The 18125-nt window shown below is 38.9% G+C and overlaps 1 protein-coding gene across 6 annotated transcripts in view; it reads right to left on the minus strand.

Moving 5' to 3' along the window:
• Nucleotides 1-18125, minus strand: part of lrp8 (low density lipoprotein receptor-related protein 8, apolipoprotein e receptor) — a 183729-nt gene that overhangs the window by 43102 nt on the left and 122502 nt on the right. For all 6 annotated transcript variants that reach the window (XM_077198550.1, XM_077198549.1, XM_077198551.1 and 3 more), the window contains exon 5: nucleotides 5215-5598. In XM_077198550.1, the coding sequence (XP_077054665.1) occupies nucleotides 5215-5598 (384 nt within the window). The remainder of the gene's footprint in view (nucleotides 1-5214; nucleotides 5599-18125) is intronic.

Raw genomic sequence — 18125 nt, forward strand, 5'->3', positions numbered from 1 at the left:
GTGGAAGCAAAGGCAGTAGGCGGATCTAAATGCAGCAGTAGACTTTAATTACAGATTCAGAACAGACAAGATACTCGTGGTACGCACATTAAAACATACATTCAATAACTGAACCCGAACAAAAGAGCAGACAGGATTTAAATACACAGACGGGATGAGGGAACAAGACACAGCTGGGGCAAATCAGAACACCGAGCGGGACCATACAACCTAACAAGACAACACACCTGAAACAAGGGACCTAATAATGACATGACTAGGATAACAGACTACAATTAACAGGGCACAAACTGAATAAAAGACCAAAGACAGAGAAACCACAAACCAGAAACATGACAAAATGAATAAACACCGTAACATTATCCCCCCCTTCCATAAGGCGCGACCCCGCGCCGAATGAACATCAAATAGGGGCGGGAGGGTGGGCGCCTTGGAGGCTGACGAGGGCGTGGCTGGCCCGGAACAGGAAGCCTCCAGGGCGGAGCAGGACGTGACGGCGGCCAGGGCGGAGCAGGATGAGGCGAAGGCCAGGGCGGAGCAGGACGAGGCGAAGGCCAGGGCGGAGCATGGCGTGGCAAAGGCCAGGGTGGAGCATGGCGTGGCAAAGCCCAGGGCGGAGCACGATGAGATGGTGGCCAGGTCGGAGCAGACTCAGACGAGGATGAGGACCATGTCGACGTCGTCTCCATGGCCCTCACGGAGTACCGTCTGCCCCCCCCCAAAAAATACTTGGGGAAATCCTCGGGAGGAACCTCCAGGTGGTAGATGGGTTCCGGGCAGGCCTCCCGGAGCTTGAAGGGTGCAGGCAGGACGAGGCGCAGAGGCGGGGCTCGGCGGCACTTGACTCACTTGACTCGGGTTCGTCGAGGCTGAAGCGACGTGCGGGTTCGGAAGACAGAAGCTCAGCCTCAGGCATGTCGATCTCGGCAGGAAGAAGCTCAGGCATGTCGGTCTCGGCAGGAAGAAGCTCAGGCATGTCGTGGAAAGCGGGCTCGACTCGGTTCACGTGAAGCGCAGGCTCGTGGAGCGTGGTCTCGGCTGAGCAGCTGAAGTGAAGCGCGGGCGCGACCGGGCTGACGTTAAGCGCAGGCTCTCGCAGCTTCTCCTCCACGCCCACAGTAAACGGGGAACCGCTCCACAACAGGGCCAGGTCAACGTACCATTCTAAAGATCCGTGAGGACCAGGTTCGGGCATCAGAGACCGGAGTGGTTCCGATAATCCTCCGCGGAAGAAGATCTTCAAGCCGTGGGTGTTCATTTGCGCGAGATATGCCAGCTAGAGGAATTCTGCGACATAATCCTCGATGGCGCGATTCTCCTGGCGAAGACGGAGGATCTGGACATCAGGACTCCAGGTAGGCATGGCTGCTAGATCCTAGGGGGTCAGTTATTCTGTTACGAATTTGCGTGGAAGCAAAGGCAGTAGGCGGATCTAAATGCAGCAGTAGACTTTAATTACAGATTCAGAACTATGGCGTTATTTTTTAGTCAAAAGTTATGAGCGTGTAAGACATGCTCACGAGCACATTATGTTATTTCACACGCGCAAAAATGAACCTTCAGCTGGCATGATAAAAGTACTCGCGCACAAATTCAACAACCGAGAGGTGTACAGGTAGCTGCGAGCGAGCGCCTGGCATACTCTCATAGGTTAACTCTGCTTGTACAGTGGAATCCTGCTCGCGCGCAGCGGGCTTCTGCTCGCGGAGTGCTGTTTTGCTCGCGCAGTGGATTTCTGCTCGCTCAGCTGATTTCTGCTCCCTCGAGTCTACATGACTTTTGACAATTTGGGGGTGGAAACCAAGGAGGGCACTGACCCTCTTATGATTGGTCACTTTCATCGTAATCGCAACCACAGGGACATCTTTGTACCTTGATGGACAGCTCTCATACCTTTTGCCTGAAGCTTATACATTTCACTTTTGGTTGGAAAGGGTCTTTACATTTGCCTTTTTTAGAACATCTTTTTTCTTTTTCAGAACATTATAAAAAATAAAGAAGTTAAAAGTTTTTTTTTTGGGAGTAAAGCAATATTGTAACGCATTACTTTTAAAAGTAACTTTCGTCAACACTGAATATAAGTCTCTTTGGATAAAAAAAAAAAAAACTGCCAAATAGATTAATGTAAATTTAAAGGACTAAGGTAAAGCCATTAGATAAAACTGTCAAATAAAAACATGCATACTAAAGCACTCACCATCAAACTTTTATAATAATAATCCCCTATCCAACATGCATGTGTGTTAAGCTTTAGTTGTAAAACAGCAAATGTTTTTGGCTTTTACCTCCTGTCAGATCTCAAAGTAATAGCTTATTTGCAAGAGAGTTTCCTAAGAAAAAAGCTCTGAACATTAAACACAATCAGTCACTTACTTTGGGGCATAGGGGATCACACTGGGGAAAGAAAAATATGCTGTTTGGCAAAGAAAGGTCATAATTTTTCAGTTTCAGCTTTTAAAATCCCTTTAATCTTTCATACAGTGTACTTTCGAGGAGCTGCGGACTGAGAATATCCACTGTGATCAATTTCAGGAGAGAATTTTTTTAAGGCTGCTAATTTAACTACATTCCAATAATGCAATACAACACAATACACATCATATACACCGCCACTACACTACTATACTATACTACACTGCATACTTTTGGCCTATATATTTGCCCTGTTTTCCTGTAAAAAAAAAAAAAATCTAACCATCCTTGAAACAAAATAGATTTGAGTGAGAAGCAAAATATTAGTTCAATAATATTAATCAGTTCAATTCTATATGAATGCATCTTACTTGGTGGACACAAGTTTACCTACTAAGTACTAAGTACTAACTCTTTTTTTTTAAATCAAAAACTACAAAAATGACATGATAATGAAAACTGAAAATATAAAAATAAAACGTAATTCAAAATATAAAAAACAAACAAAACAAAGGTTACACTTAATTTGAATGTGATGTAGTAACATTGTACTTACTCCAAATAAGTACTGAGTGATATTAATTAATTACATTAACTTTCTATAGAGTTACGGTTAGGGTTTGGTTTAGGGTTAGTTACTTGTAATTATGCATAATTTACTGTTACTACTATAGTAAGAACATGTGGTAACGTGTAACTATGTCAACTCAAATAAAGTGTTACCAAAACAAATATTTTGATACTTATATATAAATAAGTAAGACTAAAATAACACTGGCAATAACATAACAACAACCTTTACCCACAAAGAATAAACATATAATTTAAACCCAATAAATTATAATGCAAAATGACCAAAATATGACTTTGCTCTGCATTCTGAACAAAAAGTACTTTGAGGAGGGCACACAATTCTCTACAGGAATCCTACAGTGAGACAACTCTGAAAGCACTCTGCCATTCCTCAAAACACACTTGTTGCCTAGCAACCAACAAGATTCGGCACATTACCATACTGCTACCACAGTATGGCACCCATGGACAAAGAACATTATTATCTCAAACACACATGCATGCTAGAACAAACTGTACACATCTGTGGGCACATACCCTGCATTAACATGCATATGAAAACAAAACATTTTCAGCTGCTTGTTTTGTGTGTTCAGGATTACATGTGCACAAACAAACACATGATTGTTTCCTAATGCCTCATCGATAAACAAATCTTTCAAATATAAAGTTAATAAACTGATTCGATTGTATTATAAATCAATTAAAAACATGATAAATTACGATAAGACAATTAATTAATCGGCTTTTTTGCATGTATCAATTAACATTTTCCAAAGACATTTAATTATTGTGGCAAAGGATTGAATAGGCATTACAAAAAGAGGCTTTGGAAGCCAACAGTGCAGCATGTTCAAAACAGTGTCAATTTTTTAGTTGTGCTAAATCAACAAGTTAAAATTACATTTCTAATTATATAAACTTTAACAGGTAGAAATAAAATTAATTTTACTAGCATTTTTTGTATTGTATTTAATTTTTTGTGAATATTATTTTAAGCAAAGTCAATACACTGACCTTGTAAGGCTATGAACCAAAAAAACGTTTATTTTGCTGGTATGTGTGCAATGCATGTTTGTTAACAGATTAGAATGAACAAACAATAGGAGACTGATTGTAAATGAACATTTTCCATGAGTACACCGTGTGCTTTACTGCTTTTCTAGCATGTGATATTATTTTAGAATGAAAATAATGACATGAACAGCATGTATGCAGCATTAAGGAGGTACATAATGCAGCCAAGTGGTAAAACTGATTATTAATTCAATTAATTAACTCATTAACCATGCAGCAAGCCTCTCCAATGTAAATACCTTAGGAAACATGTGTTTGAGAATGATAACATTGATCAATATATTAACCCTTTCACACGTAAGTTTAAAATATTCTAACTGACCCCCCAGTTTGAGTTTTTCAAGGCGACCGTTATTTAGAACTTGTCACTTTAATGTTTCCATGGTGACGCGTCATTGCTTGTCACGCGACACAGCGCAACCACAACACAGCGCTGAATGAATGATGATCTGCTTATATGTCATTTTCCCTTTTTTATTAAAAATATTCACAAATGTATTAGCTATAGCATGAAACACTGATATTCCGATTGTCAAATATGTGCAAGTGGATGTGTTTTGATGTTTAAACACCTTAACGATCGCGTTAGTTGAGCTGTATGCGCGATGGACGGCGCCATGTTAGTTTGTTTCACAGTTCAGAGAATCGGATCTGTTGGATTTATACGTCAATTCCTCCACTTCTCACAAAATGCATGAAAGTAAGTGGCCGGTGAACTGGGAGAAGAATAGGGTCAAATGTAAAGCTACTTACACAATGTGTATCTGATATGAATAAAACGTGTCGTCTTATTATAATGTAAAGGAGTATTATTGCCGCTTCCATAGACATCAGTGTGTATTTTACAAACGCAAAATCATTGTTTTGCTAGTACTTGTGTGTATTTAAATGTCTGAAACCTAAAATAAACATGATGTGGTTGAAAACACTCAATAGTTGTGATATATGACAGCACTGAGTGCGTCCTTCTCTGGCTCAGCGCCAGCAAACGCGCGAAAGCACGTTTGAATTTAGCAGTTGATCACGTGATGCACTGACCGTTCTAATCACACCGGTGTGATCGTACGCTCCAGGGACCAGCCAAGACTGATCACACCGGTGTGATCGTACGTGTGAAAGGGTTAAAGACATTTAGTGTTCTTGAACACTTACGACAGTTGGCCTCATCAGACTTGTCCTTGCAGTCTACATCCCCGTCGCATTTCCAGTTAAGGTGAATGCACTCTCCGCTCCTGCACCGAAACTCCCCTGCAGAGCATTGGGGCTTTTGAGGCTCTGTCCTACGACTGCACCGCTCCAGAGATTCGTCCGACTTGTCTTTGCAGTCGGGGTCTCCGTCGCAGCTCCACGGCGCTGGGATACACTCAGAGTCGTTACAGCGGAACTCGTGCGGCCCACAGGTGCTGGCGGTGGCCGCCGTGCACTTCTCCTCATCGCTGCCGTCGCCGCAGTCATCATCTCCGTCACAGACGAACGTGGGAGCCACGCACAGACGGTTACGGCACTGGAACTCTTTAGAAGGGCAAGCCTTGGCGTCTGGAAAAAAGAATAGTGTACTTTATTAGCACAAAGTCTTAAACAGTCAAGTCTCCTCAAAAAGTTCCTTTTTGTCGTTATGTACCATTCCTTATAAAACGTTGTCATAATGACATTATCATTCTTCAGGAAGTAAAATGGTCACACAATGGTTAGCACAAGCTAAAGTCTCCCTTTCAATGTTTTTTTTTCCTTTACATTTGTGTTTGATAGTTGATAATTGAAAAGCATCTTATTCGGTCACACTTTAGATTAGGGTCCAATTCTCACTATTAACTAACTATTAACTACGACTTTTGCCTCAATAAACTCCTAATTACTGCTTATTAATAGTCAGTAAGGTAGTTGTTACATTTCAGTATTGGTAGGAATTAGGTAGGATTAGGAATGTATAATAAAATAAGGCATTAATATGTGCTTTATAACTACTAATAAACAGCCAAAATCCTAGTAATATGAATTACTTGTATGCACCAGGGTGCGAACTACGGGGGAGCTAGGGGGGGCTCGGCTCCCCTTAATAAGACATGGGCTCCCCTGAAAACGTGATTTGAGAAATTTTGGGGGGTCTCAAAAAATATTGACAATGTTTTATTTTCATGTGCAATTTCAGTTTTGTGTAATGTGATCATCGTGGAGTATTATGTGTAAAATAGCAAAATTATCAGTCATTCATGCATGACGGCGATTTAAACCTAATTCACTTCAATAAAGATAATTATACATGCTATTCTTGTTATGAGCATCAAGGTGTGGTGGCGCTGCGGTGCAAATTCCAATCATGTTTACTACATATAAACTCAAAAGAGTCGTAGAATAAATATAAACGTTGGAGGCCATTGATCTGCGCGTAAAGTCCTTGAAATCCATTCTGTTTTAAGGTAAGGCATGTTATTCCCAATTATGTGTTGTGGCTGGGTGGTTATAAGTCTGCATGACTCTTGATGTCTTAGGCCTAATTGAACGGAGGAATTATGGTATTCTTCTGTAGCCTGACGAGTAATTTAACCCTTGTCCAAGTGAACTCAAAGACAGCCTATTTATAGACTATTTGTGGATGGCTGTTTGCTGTTGAACTTATAAATTTGTGTCGATAAAGTATAATAGGGTGAATCCTGTATATAGTGCTTGCATAGTGCATACACTTGTAGCTGTTATGTATCTTTGGAAGTAAATGGGTTTTATAGCACAGCGCCGCACATTCGCGTCCTGTCTGAAAGGCGCTTCAGTCCTCGGCACGCGCAAGTGCACGAACACAACCACTAACTCATCCCAAAGATGGGATAAAAACTATGGGTTTCTATATAACGCTGCAATATGACCAAACCAATGAAGTACCACTACAGTAAAATGACTGAATCACACAGTAATGCTCACTGGAAATTTATGGCAAATGTAGCATGAGCTCTGAGCTATTCTGAGCTCCATGACCTCACTGATTCAACTGTGCTACGGATGACCTGAGGTTCACACTTCAGCCCCACATTGGCGACAGACACTAAATGGGCTTAACTGTGCTGTAGTAAACGCCTGTCCATCCTTTAAAAGGGTCAACCACCCCGTTGGAATAACGGTCCTGAAGAGCTGAAAGGCGACTGGGTATTACATTCACGAGGGCTAGTTTTGTAAAAGGATTTGAAATGGCTTACAAGCATGTGATCGGGTGGTAGTGTGTTTGAGTGGTTGGGATGGGATAGCAATCGATCCTGACTGTTTGTGACTTTGCGTCGATAAACCTGTAAATATGCAAACTTTTTGCAAAGAGCAGCTGGGGCTCATAAAACACTTTCACCGTCAAAATGGTGACATTATCAAAATTGTATTGCTGGACTCGAAATCAATGTTATTTGTGCTGCTCACGGAAAGGTCATTCTTGTTGTTCATTGCACTTCAGTTGATTCGTATTTCACCACCTACGCTAGTTGCTTTTGAAGCCAATTACAATAATGCTCTATGAGATATGTTACTAATTGTGGTTTTGCAAAGCTGATTAGCCAACAAGCATCCAATTGGCTAAAAAAAAACTAATCAACAATGTCCATTAGCAAAGCAAGCCCTGCATCTGCTGTCAACCACTCAAAGGTCTCTTCAATGACTATCGAATAGCTGAGGAGAAAGGGTGGATAAACATCTTCTGGAATGACAATCTTCTGACAAATTTGACACAGGAGTGAAACATGTAGATATCTATACTACTATCAGCTACAATAATTCTCTACCGTCAAGGTTAAGGCAGACAACAAACGTAGCATGTTGTTAAAAGTAAGGAGAGTGATTTAGTGTGATCTTGTGTGTACAGAGCATGGGATGGAAGGTTGTGTTTGCTCTAAGCAGTGGGAGATTGGATTGGCTGACCCTGCTCTTCTCTTGAGGGAGAAGAAGGCCAGCAGTGAAAATGAAAAGGGGCTCGGCCTGTGATGTAGACATCAGCCTAAAACAACATCTTCTCAAAGAGCAGCAGAACAAACATGGACAGCTTTTTCATACACCAGTGATCTTAGACAGTACTGTCACATGCTGGCTGGAATGAAAATCAAGTCATTCGGCTCTATACACCTGTAGAAGATTCCAACTGAATGTATAAATTCACATAACAACTAAACCTACGCTAAACATTCATTAGCGGTGCTTGCTAAGTATTAAATTGATGGGGGGATCTGAGCCATTTGTAGGGATCAGAATAGGGTTGTTTTTTTGGTGGGATGGGAAGGGGGGGGGGGGGGGGGTGGCATGAAAACAGCAACCAACCACAATACCCTAGCAACCATCTTGCAATGCCCTAACAATTAACAAGAACATCCTAAAACTGTGCTAAAAGCACCCGCATAGTCCAGGAAACTATTTAGCATGTTAGCATCTTTAGCTTTTTTATGGGCAAGGACCACTAAATATTTTTTGTCAGAAAATGTTAAAAAAACAAAATGTATACGTTTGTAAACATATTATAACAGTTAGAAAGGTACTCTTATAGAAATTTCAATGCTAAGTTGTTGGCAAAAGTGTTTACTAATTAATGACTCTTGTGCCAAACAAATGCTTGAAATTTCAGTAGGCCTATAGAAATACACAGACAAACAAATCAATCTATTTCTTTAAGAACAATTTTAGATTAAATGGATTTCCACATTTCCAAAAGCTACAGAAAACAGTATATTGTAGATCATAAACACGCACAGCTCTGAGCCAGACTGACTTCGTCATTCAAAGGCTGCTGATATATGTCTGTTGTGTGGATTTTGATGCTATCTCCTTTAGAGGTCATGCACAATAGTGAATAGATTTTAAAAGAGGGAAAACGAAAAGCTCAAAGCAGGTCAATTGAATTTCACTGACAACGTCAAATACACATTCCCCAGGCCAACAACAGACAGGTAGTAGATAGGGCTTTCCATTAGCCAGATCTCTGTGACCTTGAACCACACACAGGCAAACAACAGAGAGCTGAAATAAATATAGGAGAAGTGAATGTGAAATACATACAGCTTTTCTGTCCCTGTGTTAATTGAGAGACATGGAGTATTTGATCGGAACTAACTATTGTATAATAACAATTACATACAATTAGAAAATAGTTAGAACATTTCCTTTTACAGTAAATAGCTGTGGATGCACACCACACTGCAGGATATTCCAACTTTCAAAAGTAGCCCATTTCATGATTTTTAAATGACTCTTTCTATAGGTAATGTAAATGCCCTAGGAGATGACTATCTTTGAGTTATTTATGGAGTCATCCACCCAAACTATCTGTTCAAAACACTTCATAAATCAGGAGGGAAAAAAAGTAACTCTTTATGAGTGAGTCACTGAATCATCAATTCAATCAATAAACATTTGATTTATTCTGATTCACTACTGTGTGTTGCTCAGAGGTGCCAACCAAAATACCAGAGAAACCAGGATGGTTGATTCGGTTGTATATTTATTTGGAATTATTTTCATTGGAAGAATAAAAAATGGACAACTGGCAATATATCTAACTTACTAAATATTAACTTATTTATTGAACTGTTGTATAAAAGCAATATCATACGTGCCATTGTTCTATATCTCAGAATTTCACTGAAAATTAGTAAATGTGCCTCAAGAATGCTCCTAACTTACTGTATATTTGTCTCTGCACATTAAACTGGAATAGGAGAAATATTTATATATATATATATTTATATATATATATATATATATATATATATATATATATATATATATGAAGAGTTCAGATGCAAAAGCCTCTAAATGCCATCTGAAATTTTCTTCTAGAATGATAATTCTTATCAAACTTGTATATTTAAATTCAGTTATTTCACTTAAATGACAATTAATAGGTAATTTTCATTGCCATTTAAGTGAAATTACTGAACTTAACGAGCTTGATAAAAATTTGCGTTCTAAAAGAAAATTTCAGATGGCACTTAGAGGCTTTTGCATCTGAACTTCATATATATATATAAAACACAGCACACACTTCACCTTTTAAAGCAATGCTTAAGAAGGCTAGAACACTTTTAACACAACAGTTACACCAAAGATATTTCTATTTGGCTTTTAAAGGCTTTTAATTTTGCAGCACCATTTGCATGGAATAAGATACAGAAAGAGCTACAGTTGAAGGAGTTGATTTCATTATATTCTTTTAAAGGCTTTTTAAAGGATCTTGCAGAAAGGCAGTCTGTGTGTCACTGTACTTAAATTAAATTGGTTTAGGACTTAGGTTTTTTATGATGATATTGTTGTTTGAATATGAAGAGTGAAAGTGTGTCTTTGTATGTTTCTGTAAGTGTTTCTGTAATTATTTGTACGAGCGTTGCTGCCACTTGCCAGGACACTCTTGTAAAAGAGATTAGTAATCTCAGTTTTTATCCTGGTTAAATAAAGGTTTGAATGAATGAATGAATTTAAATGGCCACCCCTATATATGAGAACAAGCCTCCGGGGGCATCTTTAGCATTGAGGCTCATGCTACGCTAAGCAAATGGCTCGAGGCACTAAGTCAGCACAGAGTTAATGGTGCGTTCACCACTGTCCTCCCTCAGCCCATGATATTACAGTATCCCGTATCAGAGAAAGACTACCCTCCACCGGGAGAGAGAGATTGTAACCATGATGCACTAAGCTGAAGGGAAGAGATGCCACAAACACACTGAGACAGCTAAATACTGTGATGCTTTGGATGCTTTTCCCAGTGCTGACAACAGCGCCTGTGGGCACAGTGTAAAGAAAAGAGGATATACTCGCAAAAAGGAGAAATTGAATAGGACAGGGAATTAGTTAAGGCCAGTCATTCTGTCAGCTGTCAGTTTGGTTCATTAGTCAGCCATGCGTTTAGAAGGAATACGAAGTTTTGTTTGGCAACTCTGGCATATGACTCTTCTTGTGTGAGGAAAATAAACCAGTAATAGAACTCTGGCAGTGAGCTACTGTTTCATTGAAACATACTGTATACATATATATATATATATATATATATATAAAATATGAAAAGTGGAAATGTCTAATGGGTATTTAATAGGGGGAATTAATGCATAGTTTAATGTCCTCGTGTTGATCGGGTGGGGTTTCGGGTTTCACATCGTCCGTGACGTGTGGAGCTCATTGTGTTTCCACACTTAAAACCACTCCAAGAACCTCAAGGACACGTTTACTAATCAGCAGGTTCAATATAGTTAGGGTTCGGGGGAGGTGTGGGCTTTAGGGATAGGAACAAGTGAGGACCAAAAAAGGCAGCATTTATGATTTTAATAAATATACACTGAATATGTTATTTTTGCAAACAGTTTTAAAATGTACAAAAATACACTGAGGTGCAAATGGTAACAGCCACTATTTGCACTAAGTATAAATATCATCTTATACTATTTATTTGTAGTGCAAATAGCATTTAACTACTACTTACACTATTGAAAATACTCTTTTATTTGCTATTTATACTTAGTCTAGCAAAGAGCATCTTCTATTTTAAATGCCCACGACCTGCTAAAAGTAAATTTAGTCAACATTTCGGTGCATATTACCATATAAAATAACACGCATGATCTAAAAGCCCCACCAAAAAAAAAACTACTATTTTAATTCCATAGGACTTTTAACTTACTTTAAAGGTTAACCATAATGTATCAGCATCTAAATTAACTAGTTTTATCCAACTCAAAGAAATGAATTAATAAGACTCAAACTTGACACCAATGAAGGTCATTTTATGTGTTAGATAACCCAATGTGACTCATAAGAGAAATAGCTCCTCAAGGTAACAAGTACAAGTTAATTTTTACAGTGCAGAAATGACAGAGAGCAGCTGAAATGTTCTAAACTGCTATTATACAGTTAGGAAATGATTGATCCCCCCCCGTGCAACAAATTCATTTAGAGCAGAGCACTCTGGACAAACCTCTTTGCACCAAGCCTTCAGCGGTTTACGGTGAAAGGAAAGAGATTTTCACACCTGCTGAAGTGCGGCTATATGTTGACCAGTGATAGGGGGGCATTACCTCTGGGTGGCTTACCAAATGGCAGTGCAGAAAGAGAAATATCAGGCTATTGTCAGGGGATAGAAGGGGTTCAGCATAATGTCTGGAATTACACAGGTGCAAACACCTTGGCCTATGCAACTGTGTGCTGAGTACAACCAATATTCCCACCCACATAAAGTCTTAAAGGGCAAAGGCTTTCCTGTATAGAGAACTGTGCACACAAAAAAAGGAATAAAAAGTAACCCATCGGATTGTGATGATAATGATCAACGCTTATGAACCAAACATTCATTCTGGCATTATCAAAAATCAAATGATCCATTCATTTCACTGGGAATCATGGTCAATTCCTGTATGCTTCCATCAAGTGACTAACAGTATCAGACAGCAAACTTCAGAATTCATGATCTTCGATGTCACCCAGTAAATAAAGTGAACACCAAAAACAACATTACAAATAGATATCTAAAACATGGTGTGGGATTAGACTTTCGGCCAGTGCTGTAATTATAATTGTACATGGATGCATGAAAACAGATTTATTATTTGCTGTAATTACATTAGCTGTTGGTAATAATCATGAAGATACAGATATAATCAGATTAATAGATTTTCTGGTTGCGTCGGATCTAGCCCCTCTGAATCTCCCTTGAGGAAATGCTTCAGCTGTAATACTTCATTATTACGGTCAAGTCCTCCTCAGTGGTACAGCAGCAGCAGAGTGTTGTAAGTTGTGTTTTTCAGTGATGAGAATTTTCACAGCACCCAAACAAGTGCTAAAGCCTTCTCTGGGTGAAAAGTGAAAAAAAGAAGGCGAGAAAGACAGAAGCACCTTTGCAATCCTAGTGAGCTGCCTACATAGACATCCTTAATGGACAAGGCAACACCAAAATGCACTGCAACAAGCTTCTGAGAAAAATCATCCAAGATGCCAGACAAAATTATATATTTAAATATACAAAATAATGATAATATATAACAATAACATAATACATTATAAATGCAATGTAAATTTTAAATAAAATAGTTAAATTCTTCGTGAAATAGATTATTTCATCAATATTTACACTACAGTTCAAATGTTTAAGGTCAGTAAGATAAAACAAAAATAATAATACAATTGAGCAAGGATGCATCAAATTGATCAAAAGTTACATTGACGTATTTTGCATAGTTATAAAATTTTTATATTTCAAATAAATTATGTTCTTTAGCCCTGAACCGCAACGTAAAAAAAATATATATTCAAAAATTATTCTAAAATTCTGAGAATAAAGTCGAAATATTTTTACTTTAATCTCGAAATGATATGACTTTATTCTCGTAATTGTAGATTTCTTTTTTTTTTTTTACATTGCGGTTCAGGGGCTTCCTTAATCTATTAATCAAATATGCCTGGAAAAAATATATAATAAATATATTAATAATGATAATAATATATATATATTTTTTTGGGCATAACTGTTTTCAACATTGATAATAATAAATGTTTCTTGAGCAGCAAATCAGCATATTAGAATGATGCTGAAAATTCAGCTTTTAGATCACATGATTAAATTTGCACTTTAAAATATGGAAACAATCAGATAAATGCAGTGTTGGTGAACATAAGAAACTTCTTGCACTATCATTCAAATGTTTGATGGATGTTCGAGAGAGAGAGAGAGAGAGAGAGAGAGAGAGAGAGAGAGAGAGAGAGAGAGAGAGAGAGGCTATATATACACATAGAAGATCCCAAATGAGTCCCTTGTTAGGTTCCTTTTAGGATGCTGCCAACGTAGGCTTGGAGAGCAAGGCAGCTCAATAGGTTTTGGTACAGAGAGAATCAGTTTATTACACCCACATTGTTTTATATATTAAAGATGACACAGAGAAGACTGTTTGCTTGTATCCTTACCAAGAACAGGAAAGATAACACATTCACAGAAACTCAAACAACTATGCATACAATATACTCCCACACATAACCTCTTTCTCCACAAACTATGAGACTGGTTCAATTTTCTACTGTATCTTTTCTTTCTTCCATCTCAGTATTTCTATCTGTATCTATGCACTTCAAAACCACCCACATTAAGATCTACTGGGTGTCACTAGCTCCCCTTGGTTCTTTTATCTGTTCTCATAGTCCTCAAGGCAATGATCGACATTACACACCTCAGTGCTTCACTGAATTTCCATGGGATCTTAATTCATTGAATAGGCTCTGGTGTGTGACCGAGGTAGCAGTCATAGTAAACATGCTTACGTTTCAGTGCTGGCGGCTATGCATGCAGCAAACATGACCTTCCCCAGACCCTGAGTGAGTTGCATATGCAACTTCACATTCATCTTTGATTTTCATGGGCGAATCAGTTATAAATGTTAAATGTAGGTCAAATAGTGAGTCGTTGTTCCAGTGTTCACTGCTGTTCAAAAGTTTGGGGTTTGTCCAGTAAAACAGTCACATAATATTACAATTTAAAATATCTGTTTTCTATGGTTTTCTATTATTTTAAAATGTAATATTTTCTGTGATGGCAAAGCTGAATTTTCAGCATCCATTACTCTAGTCTTTATTTTATTTTTCTTTATTTTTTATTTGGAAGGGGACAGTGTACATCAATCAACATTAACACAATGTTAATGTTACCGAGTTAGCAAGACAGTGCTAATTTTCATCTATAGTCTCCCAGCCAGGTGTAAAAAAGGCAGCCTTAAAAATAATCACAGGTATAAAATCATAAAATAAAATTACATACAAAACATTATAGTTAAGAAATACAATCCATGTAAAATAATTATATAATATTTAAATACACATAGAAAGCATTAGTGCCCTTCTTCTATGTCACATGATCCCTAATAAGTTGATTTAACCCTCAAGAATTTTTTTTTATTATAAATGTTAAGCATATATCAAGCAAAATTTAAATAACTTTTTTTAAAAACACTTTATTTATTTGAAATAGATGTTTTAACAACAATGGAAATGACTTACTCTTACCTTTGATCAATTTAATTTGTTGTTGCTGACTGTTGTTGAAGTATTACTTTCTTTAAAAAAAAACTGACCCCAAAATTAGAGTATCTGAACATACTTTGAGTTGCTTCACCTGGTCGCAAGTTTTTCTCAATGTAAAATTGATTTTACATGTTTTTTTATATTAAATGCATGACTTAAATAATTTTCCTAAATGTAATGTAGATTTTTTCTTGATGGTATTCAGATATCATACATATTGTTTTCAAGATACAACTCACAAAGTTTAACTTAATACACACACATTTCTCCAAATACACTGATTTAAAGTTCTTGCTTTTACAACAGATCATACATCTTTCTAACTAATCATAGTGCCATAACGTCAAACTGAATAAAATGTATATCTAATTAACATTAGTGATGAACACAGCAATTTATCAAATTTCCCACACAACTATCGTGACTTCACTATGCATAAAAGGGGTCATGTGTAAATATTCAGAGCAAACAAATAATGTGGACCCTGGTGAAAAGAGGAAGAAGACAAAGAAGAGGTTTGGACCGGGTAGAGGAAGAAGAGAGGGAATAGAAATCCATTTCTGCATTCAATTCTGCATTTGTTCCTGTAGATGGGAAGTGTTCGACTGCACGCTTTGACAATGTAACTCTTCTCCAAGCAATAAAGGGCAGGCAGAGATATTGAGTCAAGTGCGTTCCAGGTGTGGATTCAACATTTACAGTAAATCTGTTTGTTTTTGCGTTAAATCCAAAGCTTGAGAAAACATGGAGAGAATGAAATTATCTGGCCAGACAGATAAAGAAACTTGTGAAGAAAATGCAAAAATGTATTATTATTTTTTTTCCCTCTAAACTAAGAGTCTGTTTGGATGGCTGTGTTAATTGTTTGGAGACCATTGACCTTAGTTTGGAGAAACGTGTAAAATCGATTTAGAAAAAAGGCATTAATTCTAGTAAGTAAAACAGTTAAGTTTCCAATTCAGAAGTCTACATACTCATGAGTTTCACAAATGTCATTTTGTAATCTCTTTTTTATTGCTTTAACATGTTTTAGTATCTCTCCTAATTAGTTTCTGATGGGTCTGCACTCTGCAGGAATCAAGTGGGTGTCTGTGCGGTACATTAATCTCTATGGATGTACAATGAGAGGCAGAGGTGGGGAACACAGAATGATAAAGAGAGAGTCATGAGTTCTCAAGGGTAATATCACCCACAGCATGACACAAATCTAACGGTGATAATTATAAAAAATTATATTACATCATAAAACACAAACACTCTAGCATTTAATAGATATTAAAGGAGCTGAGAGGCACCAATAAAATTCTTTATTCTTACAAAAGAGAGAAAAAAAGATAACCCTTAAAGACGTGTTCACGCATTTGCAGTGACAGGTAGTCATAGATTTTTAATTCTCAAGTACACACTGCAGATAAATATGGTTGTCACTCTTCTGTTTGAGAGCTTAATCTTGTTCTGTCCACACACAGCTATTCACAAGAGTGACAATCACATCCTGTGACCCTTCACTTGGTATACTACAAGACCGAACTAAACATTTAGTGGAACTTTTGGAAATTGACAGCTCATTTGAGATATCTGCCTCTCTTGTCCTTGTGCAGTGCTAACAAATGAAACAGAGGGATGTGATTTGAATTAATTGACGCATGTTTTCACACCAGATTGTCCCTCTCCGCCATACTGTAGTTCTTGTGGGAACAACTATGGTGGAGAGGGACAATCTGGTGTGAAAACATGCGTGCCCTGTGCTTTAGTGATAACGATACTTGGTTACTAAACGTAACATCGGTTCTCTCTAGAGAGGGAACGAGTATAAGGTAAGTTTAGCTTACGCTACGGGAAAGATTCATCTTCTTGAGATATTGAAGCCAAAAAATTATCCTTAATTTTGTATTCATTGTCAACGAGTGCAGCAGCTAGCAGACCTAGAGCAGGCCATCTCGCTTGCTCATTGGCTGCCCTGCGGGCAACTGCTGCAGCCTACCAGTGAGCCCGGCGTGACGTCACGCCCAATGAAGGGCGCCCGCGCCTTCATAGCGTCACAGCCCGCCGGAGTGGGCGTGGCTTAGCGTATAAAACTAGGGGCTGTAGGCTGACTTCCCTGTTTTTTAGTCGACTGAAGCGAAGTCGCTTGTGGCGCGAGAATGGCCGGTTACGCAATACTCGTTCCCTCTCTAGAGAGAACCGAGGTTACGTTTAGTAACCGAGTATCGTTCTCTTACGAGAGGTTCTCTCGTATTGTGTAAGTTTAGCTTACGCTACGGGAACACTGTCAACGCCGTGCGCGCCAAGCATCCCCCATGAGACCCCGAACTTTCAGGGGAACCCCATAAGTGGAATAAATAAGGTGGCCAGCCACGCGGGCCATCACTTGTAAATAAGCACACATAGGGAATACAGAGCAGCACGCCGGTCTGTATAGGCACATGGCACATACCCTACTAGTGCAGCTCAACCAGGAGAGCTGAGTCACGTGAGAGTGATCTGAGCAGGAAGATCTGGGCAGAATACACCTCTCCTTCAAACTGACAAAACTTTAGCCTGCAAGGCAGGAATTTCTAGGTTATAAAACCTGACAAAGGTAGACGGAGAGCTCCAGCCCGCCGCTACACATATGTCATGGATAGAAATCCCACTGGACCACGCCCACGCCGAGGCCACGCCTCTCGTGGAATGAGCCCTGATGCCCAGAGGGCATTGCAGACCTTTTGACGCGTAAGCAGCTGCTATAGCGTCCACTATCCATCTGGACAGGCTCTGTTTCGAGGAGGCGAGACCCTTGGTGTGCCCATCAAATGAAACAAAAAGCTGTTCTGAACGCCTGAAGGAGGCGGAGCGTGTATTGTAAAATCCCAGCGCCCTGACAGGGCAGAGGAGATTCACCTCACTTTCGCTGGCAGATGCTGGCAGAGCTGACAGCGAAATAACTTGCGCTCTGAATGGAGTGCCCATCACTTTAGGAACATAGCCATGTCTAGGTCTGAGGATGACTTTAGAGTCATTCGGCCCGAACTCAAGGCACGACGCGCTGACAGACAGCGCATGCAGGTCCCCCA

This window comes from Siphateles boraxobius, unplaced genomic scaffold (genome assembly GCF_051911475.1).
Source record: "Siphateles boraxobius isolate OS27281-9 unplaced genomic scaffold, OSU_SipBor_1 41, whole genome shotgun sequence".
Classification (NCBI taxonomy): domain Eukaryota; kingdom Metazoa; phylum Chordata; class Actinopteri; order Cypriniformes; family Leuciscidae; genus Siphateles; species Siphateles boraxobius.